Source organism: Acipenser ruthenus, chromosome 27 (assembly GCF_902713425.1).
Source record: "Acipenser ruthenus chromosome 27, fAciRut3.2 maternal haplotype, whole genome shotgun sequence".
Taxonomy (NCBI): Eukaryota; Metazoa; Chordata; class Actinopteri; order Acipenseriformes; family Acipenseridae; genus Acipenser; species Acipenser ruthenus.
The window spans coordinates 20,649,166-20,662,661 of record NC_081215.1 but is presented as its reverse complement, the minus strand read 5'-3'; the positions used below and the strand labels follow the sequence as shown (position 1 = coordinate 20,662,661).

Here is a 13,496-nt window from a genome sequence, read left to right as displayed (position 1 = left end):
TCTGTTTCAAATTAAATTAAATGAGATGGAAACTAACCTCTGTTTAAAAAAAAAAAAAAAAAAAAAAAGAAAATACAATTTATTGCCTTAAAACAGTTAATGCTGGAGTTCTAAACACGTTTGGTTAAGTAGTCTTTCTATGACACCACTTGGTGTTTTCTTTTTAGTAAGATGAAGTGATTAAAACCATAGTTTCCGAGAATTGACCAGAGTTAAATGAGGCTGAAGGGAGACGAGGATTGTGGGTAGCATGTCTTAAGTGACAACTTCCTGTTCAGAATGATGCGGCTGAGCTGCTTCACTTGAGCTGGAATTGGGTGAGCAGGGCTCAAAGCTGGCCAAAATCCTTAAGGGCACCTGGCTCCTAGATTTTAAAATTTGAAAATAATGTTTGCCATCAGTGGCAATAGCAACGACTCTATGGTTTTAATGACAAGTAGCAAAAAAGAAAACAACTGAATGTTTGTATTCATTAACAACAAAACTAGTGCTTCATAAAATCAGGGAGGAAAAAAACTATCAGCGAAACCAGGTTTTATTTCGTACCTGACCTACCCACTCCCACAGTCGCCGATGGCGAATGCATATTAAAAAATGATCGCAGATTTGAGCCCTGACAGTGAGTGTGTTTGTGTATGTGGGAGTTCACTTCTGCTTCTTTTGAAGTTCACTGTGGAATGTCATTGTCGTAAAGCAGCACTGGGAATCACTGGACCACTTCTGATAAAAGAAAATGGCTGACCATGGTAAAGAACCACAGAATGTGCATAACAGAATGTTAGAAAACATTGTGGTGAAGGGGATCCACTGCTCTGCTTCCTTGAGAATGGAATAAAAGTGGATGTTCTGTGACCCATACATGAAACAGAGACATTGACTAGTTTTAAATGGCCAGGAATTAAAAAGGTTAAAGTAAAATCTTTGAAAAGTCTAGCAAGAACATTTTTAGAACCAGATTAATGTTAACTTTTCTTCAACAAAGATATTGCACGTTTTAGTAATTAAACATTGCACCTTCATTGTCACCCAAATGAGTGCAGTCTTCAAATCGAAGAAAAAATTATGGGTTTGGCTGGAAGAGGGAACACAGTGTTTCAGACTTTGATTTTCATGGTAATAAGGAGGGTTTTGTAAATATGAAGCACAATTTTAACAGCAGGAGGCAGTCTGCCAATTAGAGCAGCTTTATGGGTTGTGTCTCAGTCGCCATCACAGCTTATTGTACTCCTCTTATTTAAAAACTAAGTGAAATAAATCTTTGCTCACATTTTAACCTGCCGTTTAAGTGTAGGAGGCATCGGAAATTGTTGCATCAGTCCTTTTCAATAGATCTCTAACTGGGACACTATGCCCAGCTCATACAAAGACACACACTCTGTCAACCCAAACGCCTCTTTTCACTCGACGAACCTTAGTAACCTGTGGTGCCAAGGGGGTGAACCCTGGAGACAAGCCTGGCTTTTTGTCAGTAGGGTTTGCTGTAGCACAATGAAGCATCCTTTTGTAAAACAGCTTGCATACAATATTGAAAACAAAATGTACAGTGCTTTGCCAAAACCTAAATAAATGATTTACACAGCTTTTCAAACCGTCTGCACAAATCCCAAAAGCTATTCCCATTTCCCACTCCCTCAGCAAATTGACATATTCATCCAAAATACCCATGTGCTGCTCGTTACTAAACACCAGCATGACACTGAGATATTTTTTCCTTAATAATACTATGTGTAATGCATTCTGGAACAGTCTCTTTGATTGTTCATGCCATAGAATTGAGATTTTTGTATTTTGAGTTGCTAAGTCCCTGATCAGTATGTCCATTTTCAAACAACCAGATCCCTGGTATGTATATGTGTATGTGTGTTGTAGGAAGTACACTTCCGTTACTCATCTATAAGAAGTTAGACGATCACTGTAGGTACACCTGAATGACTTTAAATCCTTTAACTGCTTCCTGCAAGTGTGATTTCCAGGTCATGTGAAACAAACTATGTTTAAACATGTTAGATGTTAGATGCATCAGAATTTGTGTTTCAGTTTAACAGTATTAATCTTAATTTGACCAATACCATATTTTATTTAGTTGGCTTTAAATGGGTAAAAATGCATTTAAAAACATGTTTTCTGTAATTCTGGTATTAGGACTCCACTTGACCCTATAGTCCTATGTACAGCTTAGAATATCAATGTGAGGAGAGCTGGTGCTTCACCACAAGAAGGGAATGTGTGTGAAATGTGTATCCTTAAACTTGTACAACCCTTTCCCTGACCCTGATTAGCACTAAACTTGTACTACTTTACTTTTTCTAAGGCAGGCCATGACTAATGCGTATCACGATCTTTGAAACGACTATGAAAGGGGCACTTCTGTAAACATTTTTTAAAAGGATAGAACATTTTTAATAAATACATAAAATGACAGCTAATTAGTCATAGTTCTTACCTTTAAAATGAACTGTTGACGATCACTCTAGGATTTGTAGAACCAGAGAAATTAAGTGGCGCGTGTCAGTGATTTAATGTAAATTGTGTATGTTTTCCTAGATTTAAACAAAAAAAGGCCAGATTTAGCTAAATGTATAAATGTTAACAAACACATTCTTAAACGTTTTGAAACTTGGAGGGGGGGTGGGGGGGCATATAAAAAGTTTGCACACCGCTGGCCTACAGTATGTCATTACGAAGTATATAAACTTGCGGGACAGGACTAAATGAGGATGAATGGCACCAGGGATACTGCTCAGGGTAAACTCAGGGTACTATTTATAAGTAGACATGACACAGCAGAGGACACATTTCAAGAAGGGCGGAGGAAAACCGAAATACTGAAGTATTGTTTAAATGAGCTTGGTTTTTGAGATTTGGGGTTCTCTCAAGGGCTATCGGTTTACTTGTTTGATCATGGTTTTGTTTAGCCGTTGACATCCAAGTCTGCTCAAATTTTGTAACCACATCCATGTGAGGGTTTTACAGTTTATTTAATTATACTCCTGTTAAAACAGTGAAAAGGGGTTGTTCTCAAGAAATATATATTTAATGTATAGAAGATCGTGAGAAAGAAAACATGCAGCATGTGATTCTGCGTCAGCTGGGGTTGAAACAGTTTTGTGTTAATGATATCTTTCAATGTGCCAATTCCAAATCAAAGGGAAGAACCGGGCATCAGTGACGCAGGGCAATCTATTGAGTGCATAGCAAATATAGAAAAGCACTTTCAAGTACAGTCTACAGTGGGTAGTCAGTTAACCATATACATTATATTCTACAGTATAGACATCAATCCTTTGATCTGTGGATTTCTGTTGCAGCAGATTTCCGTTTGACCTGCACCAAAATAAATCCTCAAATCTTTTTGCAGTCTTTGTAATTTCTGGATTCATTCATTCATTCAATCAAGCTTATGTGTGTATTCCTCTACAAAATATATATTATGCATGAATAGACAAAGCAATGCTTTCTGTCAATGGCCCTAGAACTCCTCAAGTTGATTTCCAATGTTATTGGTTAGTGTATCTTGCTATGGGCAAAACAAGCCAACAAAGCACCCAACGGTATCCATGAAGCTTGTGTTTTGTGTCCTCTGCAGCATCCTGTCTTCCTGTGTCCATGCAGTGGTTGCCCTGCTCTACCCCTTCTCCTGGCAGCACACCTTCATCCCTGTCCTGCCCTCCTCAATTGTCGACATTGTCTGCTGCCCAACCCCCTTCCTGGTAGGACTGCTCTCCAGCTCCCTCCCCAAACTGAAGGAGCTTCCTGTGGAAGAGGTGAGAATAGGATTGCTCGTTGCCACTCTTCTGTTGTATATGCTTCTGTGCCCATACATTGCTTCATCAGAGAGGTCTCCTTGCTGACAATCAAGTTAATCCAAAGCAAAGACTAAAAAAAAAAAGAAACCCAATAGTACAACATGTAGGTGTACTGAAAGACTTTTAGTTTGTCAAAGAATATACAGTCTTCAAGTGTTTAGTTTTATGACAATGAAGTTCCGAAATGTAGCTGTATTCCATTTTCTCTCACAGGTGGATCCTGTTGCACTGATATAGGTCTCTGTGTGTGCTAGAATCAAAGGTAACCAATTAAAACCAATTAAAAGGGAGGACTGCATTATTTGGTTTTCTGTACACCCCTTGACTACTTTAGTTCTTGGTGAAATCCGTGATACACTTAGTTATTTAGTGCATTTTATTTCTTTAACATATCTGTATGAGTGTGGGTCGCTGTGTTCTGTTCAGCATCAGCTTCAAGTGCTGACAGTCTTGGTTGCCTGAAAAATCATAAGGCAGATGTAACCAAATAATAAGAAGATTGGGAAACAACCCATGAAACACTAATTAAAAGTCATACCCGCAGGAAACCAGCTTCTTTGAAAGTTTGCTCAGCATCAAAAACTTTGAATCTGGCATCCTTTCAAAAGCAGCCACAAGAAGCTTGTGGCAAGAAGCTTTAACAAGGAATGTCCTTTGGAACCTTTTTAATGTTTTACTGTGCTCTAATAAACAACCTGAACATCAGAAGTAGAATTCTTCTCCTGATATCCTTATGAGTCTTTGTATTTCTGGTCAAAGGGTATTTGTACTTCCAAAGAGTACTTCGTTTTACCTGGCTTTTATTATTATTATTATTTGTTTATTTAGCAGACGTCTTTATCCAAGGTGACTTACAGAGACTAGGGTGTGTGAACTATGCATCAGCTGCATAGTCACTTACAATTACGTCTCACCCGAAAGACAGAGCACAAGGAGGTTAAGTGACTTGCTCAGGGTCACACAATGAGTCAGTGGCTGAGGTGGGATTTGAACCGGGGACCTCCTGGTTACAAGCCCTTTTCTTTAACCACTGGACCACACAGCCTCCTTCACAAGAGTAATATACTGCGTTGATGTATTTGTTGCATTTATAATTTCCCTATCTCCCATTTCTGTCCTCTCCCCTCCTATTAGAGAATGATTATCTATCTATATCTATCTGTCTATCTCTATCTATCTATCTGTCTATCTATCTATCTATCTGTCTATCTATCTATCTATGTGTCTGTCTGTCTCTATCTCTCTCTCTGCACTACTTGTTTGTCAAGAGCAAGGATACAGTGTGCAATGTGCCATTGGAAAGCATGTGATGTAAGTTCAGTAAATTACAGCAAAACAATTAAAGAACAACGGAATGTAACAATTCATGAATTTACTGTTTCATTGATGACATGCTGTAATGTACAGGACTTGTGTTAAGCCACAGCTGGCTGCAGAGAGATGTTATTTCAAAGCAGTCAGTTTGGTCTTGCTCTTGTGGGTTTGGCACGCTAATGAAGGGGAGGAACAGCAGTGAATCATGTTAAATACAGAGCATTGGGTTCTAATGACCCTGTCAACTCTGTCATGAGCTGCTCTCTTGCGTATGAAATGAAAATCATTGTCGGGTTAAAACTAGTTACATCTGTTTTTTTTTTTTTTTTTTTTAATAATAGCAGGGTGAACGACTCACCCGTCTACCCTCAAGTCAAGCTAAAAAACTTGAAACCTGCATGTGGATCGGAGGTTTAGACTGCATGTGGGTTTGTGGGTGGGGTGTCTTTCAGGGTTCGTTTTATGCATTTATTTATTTGTTTGTTTGTTTGTCTTAATAGGCTTTGATGGTTGACTTGGAAACAGACCGCTTCATTAGACAGGTAAGACCTTGGTCAGAAATACAATAAAGCATTTTGCTCAAACAAGTTGCCGTACCATTTAGAAGTTAGGAAGAACGTCTCTAAAAGATCAGATTCCACACATATTACACGTGATATCGAATTGAATCGTACGTGCTACATGTAGGCATACAACTGTAATTACAGCTTTATTATCTACATTTGGGTGGATGTATTATTATTATTATTATTTGCCACTAGATGGATGATGAGGACACACTGTTGCCACGGAAACTGCAAGCTGCTCTGGAGCAGGCTCTGGATCAGAAGAATGACCTCATGAATCAAGATTCAGACAGCGAATCAGATGAAGGTATGAGAGACTGCGTATAGTAGAAAGCATTGAATTTAAACATTGGTCAATATTGTAATTAGAGAAAGGTGTGCTGCCTATATACAGCTAAATACTAAAATTGATAAGTAGCAAAATTAATATTGTTTATTGTTTATGAAAACGGTTATATTGTTTATGAAAACGGTTATTGTGTGATCCGTTGATATTGCTGTTCAGTTTGTTCCACAAATTGTTATCAAATTGTAAAACTAACAGAATAAAGAAAAACCCATAAACAAGTTTTAATCTGCAAATTGGAAACAGATGGCTATGTGGTAACTGAAGAATTCCATAGATGAACACGTTTGCCAGTTTATATCAGTCTTCATCCAATTCAGAATCTGATATTGCAAAACACAAGCTAATTGATTCCAAAGCTGCAGTCATGTATTTGAACATTGACAATACAATAATTCACTTGAATATGACGCAGGGTTCCCTGCCACATTTTTATGATTAGACTAATGAGTTATGCTAAGCCTGACTGCAAATATTTATGCTATTCTCACATCATTATGGCTCAAAAAGAAAATAAGTTTTGTTCAGCTATTTCAACTTTCTTTATTATTTTATTTTTCTTTCTATTAAATAAGCCTCAGTGAGCCCAGAGATGCATATTATATGTATGTATGTATGTATGTCTATCATGTTTTTAGATTTAGTATGTTGAGGATCAAAAACTAGCAAAACATTTCTAATGCATAATCTTGCAGTATAGGTAGTCATTATTACATTATTAAAATTGTGCCGTGTAAGGTAAAGTATATGCCAAACTCTAACCATATAACCGTGGCCCTAAAAGCAGTTGACAGTAACATGCCATTTCCAGAGTCGAACAGTCTGAGCAGTCTGGTGTCTGAGGCTTTCATCCGCTTCTTTCTGGAGACGATCGGGCACTATACCCTGTTCCTGACCCAGAACGAGAAGGGGGAGCGGGTTTTCCAGAGGGAGGCCTTCCGCAAATCTGTGGCTTCCAAGAGCATCCGTCGCTTCCTGGGTGTTTTCATGGAGTCCCAGATGTTTGCAGGATTCATCCAGGACAGAGAGATGAGGAAGTGCAGGGCCAAAGGTACAGTGGCACTCCTAATGCTTTTATTTCAGTTCAGGCTATGTCTGGTAAAAACAGTGTGTAGAATATTTCAAACCAGCCAGGACAGAGGCTATGAGAGTCCAGAACTGAAGGTACAAAGCACCTTTCTACCCAGAGAATAATACATGTGTGAAATACTTTACCAGAGGCAGAAGGATAATTTCAGAAGTAATCAGATACTGCTGTGGACCCAACAGGCTCTTTTTGTTCCCCACATTTCTCATATTGTTATGATGAGATTGACATGTACTGTATGGGAACAAACACAGTTCCTCTCAGAATCCAGCACTGTTAGATTGTTTCCAAGTAACACTGTACCTTTGTTTATATACCAATATTTACCAGTATGATATCTGTGAAGTGAGTTAAGACCAGACTACAAAAACAAGGCCATATTTAGTCTTTGTAGATAACTTTATTTTAAAAGGTCACATCTCCCTGGTTGTATTTATAAATACCCTAATTGCTGAAGCTTGTTCTTTGCCTGAACAGAAATAATAAAAAAAAAAAGTTCTTAATTGAAGTAAGAGCTTGCTGGCCAACAGTGTTGATGTTGATGTCAATCTGTTAACAGGACATCACATGTTCAATAAAAAGGAAATGTGTCTTACAGTTGACATCAATGACCACTGGCTGTGGATATATGTTTTTTCACTTCCTTCAGTCATAGACTGTTCATGGAATAAGTCTACTTTTCTCACATTCCCTTTAGTAGATTATCACAATGTAGAAGTTAATATATAAATATTATTATATCCTGTGTAAATATATTCATCTTTCCTAGACCTGTATTACAGGTCTGTAGTGATAAAACAATGCATTATTGTTTCAGGTTTTATGACATTGCGTTTCCAGCAAAAGTTGGTAAATCAAGTGTTTATCAACCAGCTGTAATATATGCAGCAATTTCAATAGCCACTTCTATATTGACACCTAGTGGCTATTATTGTAATACGTTGTAAGGCTATTAACAAGGTAGTTGCATTAACACACGTTATTGTAGTTCCCTCTAATGGTGATGCTGAGTATTACAAGGATATATGTATCTTAATTATTTCAGAATGGGTCCCTTCATTAGAATGTTCTTTATAACCAACCTTGCCTTTTTTTTTTTTTTTAGCTAAACTTAAGGTTCTACCACATGTAAACGTTATGGGCTGCTGTTTCAACAAAGATCTTCTCTATAACTATGTTCTGTATTATTTTAAACAGGTCTGTTTGAACAGAGAGTTGAGCAGTATTTGGAGGAGCTGCCAGATACAGAACAGAGCGGAGTGAACAAGTTTCTGAAAGGATTAGGTGAGTCCTCTTCTGTCTGTGTAATAGTTCCAGTGTGTACTATAGGAACATTATTATGTATCAGTGTCTTACAGTAGTTCTGGATGTTTCAATTTAAAAAAAAAATTAAACCCTGAGCACAGCAGGGCCATATTTAGATTCAAAAGGAAATTTGCTTTGGAAAGCAAATACAATGGTGGAGGTTGCTCCAACTGTACATGTCTTTCAGCAACTACAATTTTTCTTTAAACATATTGTTTCACGGGTGATTTATCTATGAACTTTCAGTGTATCAACATATTCAAGAGTTGTATGTTTTGTTACAATTTAACAACATTTCAATGGTTAAATAATTACGTGGAAATTATTTACAATTGACCCCTTCTCTTTTTCTAGGCAGTAAAATGAGGTTTCTTCACAAGAAGAATTGAAGAGACTATTTTCTACTGTAACGCTTACCAAAACAATTATCTGTGGAGCTTCTCATGTACAAGACAGCAATTTATGCACATTAGAAAACCTTTGATCCACCAGAGACTGGCCACATAAACTTCAAAGTGATTACTATTTTTAGCTTGGAACAATTCACTGCTTTAAGAGGCTAACTGTTGGGAACATTTTGTACATAATGTAATGTAAGCTGGTTGTTTAATGAGCATTTTAATCAGGCCTGTGATAACTACTTGTATATGACTGAATAAAACAGATGCTCATTACAATAGAATGAGTATACATGGTACCAAGGACTATTCAATAATGTGCATTTGACTGTTTCAGAATAACCACTGATTTTAAAGAATGCCTGTGGAGAATCTGAGCAGATGTATTATGGAAATGAATGAAACCAATGAGCGCAAGGCTGTTTGTTAGTGTGGAAGGTCAAAATAATGTTGCTTAATGGTTAGTTTTACATTTGCCTTTAGCTTTTTATTCTTGCAGAACAGTAAGATAATGTGGTACTTTGTATGACAGACATCCCATGTATTTAATAGCAATGGTCAGTAAACTGTTTTGTTTATGTAATGCACTACTTTAGATATATATGAAGAAAATAAATGCTACTTAGGTCTCTTCTCTTTACTACTGTAAGACTCCATGACTGGGGGGTATGGGGCAAACAAAGCACACATGAAGCTTCCTTTTACAGAACAGTTTTATTTTCACATGATGGAATGAAACCTTTATGCCATCAATACACAAGCTCCGCCAACTCCCTTAATTTTCTCTTCAGCCTTTCTGCTGAAGAATTTGGCCTTCACAATGACAGGCTGCTTAGGCAGTTTGCCTTTGCCCAAGACTTTGAAGAAGCCCTGAATAGAGGGAGAAAAAATAAACGCACATTTAATTCCGCTAGTTTAGTTTTCATTGTAAAATACAATGTTTAACTTAATCCTGTAATTAAGTTAACACAAATAAAAACTGAAATTTGATTTATAATATAAATCTGGTTTTAAGTGGTACAGTTCAACCAGATTAAAACCTGTTCTCAGACACATGTCCTGAGAATTAAATTAATCAGAAGGGCTGGCCTTTTACACACACTACATGTAGCTAATAAATAAGATCAAGATCATACCCTGTATTTAAGATTAGTGCAGTGATCCCCCATTAGAAAGCATTAGGTTATGGATGCAATATGCCCCATAATGCCATACCACTAGCACTTGTATTCTTGTTGGAATGAAGAACACAAAGCACAGCCACTTAACTATGGCTCCCAAACACTCTTAAGGCACATAGCACAACAGGGTGTGTGTCGTTGTGGGATATCGTGTCTATAAACTAACCCGAAAAGTGGAAATATCCCATCATACACGTCCTGAGATATCACAGCTGTGACACACAGCCCACTGAAATGAATGAGGATGATTCTTATATTAAAATTACCAGCTGGTACGCTTCAATACACAAATGTGAAAACAAACAAAAAAAAATGTCACAGACCATGTGGCTGGCTGAGCTATAAGGAGCCAGTCAGTGAATAAGATCAGTAATTGCTCTTCGAGTACTATAGCACATCAGGACAATAGTGTGTGTCAGGGTGTGACTCTAGTCTCGGTGTTAAGAAAAGAGGAATCTAAGCACTCATCCCTTGCATTAAACAACAAGAGCTACTTACAGCGCGTACAACATCAATAATGGGAGCTGGACCGTCTGGTTTCTTGGAGTAGTTGACTCTGGTCTGCTCACTGACCAGCGTCCACAGCTTGTCCAAGTTGATTGTAGGGCAGAAGTATGTATTCTTCTTCAAGTGGTAGTGTCTCATACCAACCTTACCAAAGTACCCTGGGTGGCTAAATTAAGAGAAATACAACATTAACAAGAAGCAGCGGATCAAATTAAGAGATTGTGGATTACAACAGAAAAACAAGCAAAGACCTATAAATACAGTACATTTAACAGCATGCCCTACCAGTTTAAAAACTAAATATAATAGTTGAAATCTGCACATTTAGTGTGTGCATGCATTTGTGTGGCCCCATGACTAAGCTTAATACAAAAGAAAACTATTCAGTTCAAGTGGTGTGTTTCACAGATTGGTAAACTGTATAGACCTTAATTAATGTACCATTGTTACTTTAAATAGAAACAATCATCTTCCACTGACATACAATATCAACATTGCCATTTATAAATATGGGGGGAAAAAAGTTAATCTTCCCAGTGAATAAACCTTCCAAGTTAATTTGCAAGGCTTTGAGCATATCCACAGCACAGCCACTTGTACATTGCTAATAATGTTTGACAGAACATGTCTACAGGACATAACTGGTTGGATAATCACATAATCTTTGTGAATCAGTAATCCAGTCTAAAGGAAGCACCTACCAACCGAGCACCCACATTCAGCTCAGGATAAATGGTCTTACACCTGCTTAACTACAGCATTTATAGAGAACAAGAGTGTGTAATAAATAAGCCAGCTGTCTTTTACCAACAGGATTTGAATGCTGTGTGCAGCCCAAGTTGGTAGACTAATACTACACACTTTCATAGTTAACTTACTATTTGTCAAAGTTGATTCTGTGGTGATGCATACCACCAGCATTACCACGACCTCCAGGATGCTTTCTGTGCTTGCCTGTATTAAATAAAACATAAATCAGAATTAAAACTCACTCTGAATGGCAAAGGCGTCACATAAGGTTTATAAACGTTAGCCATTTGTGTGGTGCATCTACAGTACTGCTAGACAGATCCCATTTTACTTTACTGGAGCAGCTGACAACTAGCAATATACCAACACTAAGGAGGGTCCCTTTATTTAAAGACTTAATACTAAATGGAGAGTTTCCTTACCAACACGCCCATGGCCGTGGCTGACATGCCCCCTGAGCTTTCGGGTCTTGCTTGTTCTGGCAGGCTAAAAAAGAAACAACAGCATTAAAACAAATACATACATCCATGGCACTAGTATTAGCATCTCCGATAAAAGCATGGGAATGACAATAAACAAGCAAGATAAAACACCACTATCACATCTTCCATGCAGTGGTACTAAGTTACCCTTAAAGTACTTTAAACTCATCTAAAAGAGTTCGTCTTCCCCAGTGATTACAAATGCTTCTAAATTTCTCTTTGATGCTCTGAACACAGCCAGGTGTGAAACTAGACAAGCCGCATTCGGAGTAGTGCAAAAAAGTCGTGCACATATATTTGAAGTTACCGTTTATTACCAGACCTCACCATAAAGCATTTCAGAAAAGTACCCTCGTAAAAGAGACGTCTTACATTAGCAGTACACTCCAGCCCCTTCACCAAAACATTTGCACTCTTTCATAATGTAGAAAAATCTTAAGCCATTAAGGAACATTAACCCGATTTTCGACTCTGGTACTTGCCCAGGAAATCACCTGTCTGTACCGGTACGAAATTATTGTTACTTTACAGACAGTATTACTACTAGAGGTTAGTTTTCAAAAGCAAGCCACGCTACATCTTTCCGCTTGCAAAAATAAAAAAATTCTTATCTATAAAAACTAGGCCAAGAAACATTTAGCGGTGTTTTACAACGATCCACAATATGGCCAAAGTTATAAACAGACCTTACGAAACCGTGCAAATGATATACAATTTACGGCAAATACACAGACTTAAGAGTTTAAAACCTCTAGCGGTTCCCAACGCGGAAAACAAAAAAGAGTATTTAGGCATGGCTAAACCCGTTCTGAATATAACAGTCAACACACTGGCTGTCCGGAAACAAAACGGACCTTATTAAATCACTATAAAATGGTATGTAACACACAACAAGCCGACAAACTGAACACACAATCAAAGAACGACAAAACTGTAGATCATGGAAAAATAGTAGCACTGCGGTAAGGCCTTCAAGACTGCATTGCTCCAACTGACATCGGAGGCACCAGCAAGGGAAACAAAGTTCTTTATTAATTCATTTCGTACACTTTCACGACCAATTAATGCTTAGAAGACACCTTGACATGTTTATCTGTCTCTATAACAAGGGCTTTCTGCACTGTCTTTGTTTATGTACACAGGATGGACTCGGATTTTAATAAAGATTTGTAGCAGAAAATAATTACAGCTACCTACCATCTTGGAGGATGACGCAAAGAGGAGAGAGAAAAGGAAGTCTCGCGATTTGATCCGAGAGTTGTGTCTCCCATACAGCGAGGAAAGCAAGAGCAAAGGCTGCAGGGACCTCTAGTGGAGCGGAGAAGAACAAGCGATCATGATAGCTAGCTTGTAGTGACATTCATCTGCCGCCACAGCTTTAAATTCAGAATCGGTAACATAAAAAGATCAGCAATACCTAGGAAGACCTATAGCCACTGTATGCACATTAGAAAAAATAAACTCAATCTGTGATAAAGAAAACCCTTAGCAAGTTTCAAATGTAAGTGAAACAGACCTCAATGTACTCCATTTTGTGACAGTGTGAATAACCTGAATAATGCAGGAATCCTTAGCAGGTTTCATTACGTATGGGTGTGGTTCTCTTTTGTATTTTTTATTTATTGTAATAGTGGTTTTGCTGTTTTCGTTTATAGTAGCATTGCTTATAGACAAAGCAGACCCTGAAATGTCCAATAGCGGATTTAAATCCAACCATTCCCATAGTGTGTGATTCTAGAACAAGATGAATTCTT

At 37.8% G+C, this 13,496-nt stretch overlaps 2 protein-coding genes and 1 non-coding gene across 4 annotated transcripts in view; 1 reads left to right on the top strand and 2 right to left on the bottom strand.

Annotated features, from left to right (window-relative positions):
* Window positions 1-9,462, top strand: part of LOC117432194 (DENN domain-containing protein 2B-like) — a 76,428-nt gene extending 66,966 nt beyond the window's left edge. For both annotated transcript variants that reach the window (XM_034053756.3, XM_034053754.3), the window contains exons 15-20: window positions 3,587-3,764; window positions 5,621-5,662; window positions 5,882-5,993; window positions 6,844-7,083; window positions 8,317-8,403; window positions 8,779-9,462. In XM_034053756.3, the coding sequence (XP_033909647.3) occupies window positions 3,587-3,764; window positions 5,621-5,662; window positions 5,882-5,993; window positions 6,844-7,083; window positions 8,317-8,403; window positions 8,779-8,813 (694 nt within the window). In that variant the 3' untranslated portion in view covers window positions 8,814-9,462. The remainder of the gene's footprint in view (window positions 1-3,586; window positions 3,765-5,620; window positions 5,663-5,881; window positions 5,994-6,843; window positions 7,084-8,316; window positions 8,404-8,778) is intronic.
* Window positions 9,463-9,521: 59 nt separating this feature from the next.
* LOC117432195 (large ribosomal subunit protein uL15) lies at window positions 9,522-13,026 on the bottom strand. The gene is made up of 5 exons (XM_034053757.2): window positions 12,940-13,026; window positions 11,683-11,746; window positions 11,389-11,464; window positions 10,502-10,676; window positions 9,522-9,692 (listed from the first exon to the last, which is right to left on the bottom strand). Exons 1-5 carry the CDS (start codon window positions 12,940-12,942, stop codon window positions 9,564-9,566), a joined length of 447 nt encoding a protein of 148 aa, XP_033909648.1. The 5' UTR covers window positions 12,943-13,026; the 3' UTR covers window positions 9,522-9,563.
* Window positions 10,314-10,442, bottom strand: LOC117432472 (small nucleolar RNA SNORA3/SNORA45 family). The gene has a single exon (XR_004548788.1). It is a non-coding gene; the product is annotated as a small nucleolar RNA SNORA3/SNORA45 family (small nucleolar RNA).
* Window positions 13,027-13,496: the final 470 nt, after the last annotated feature.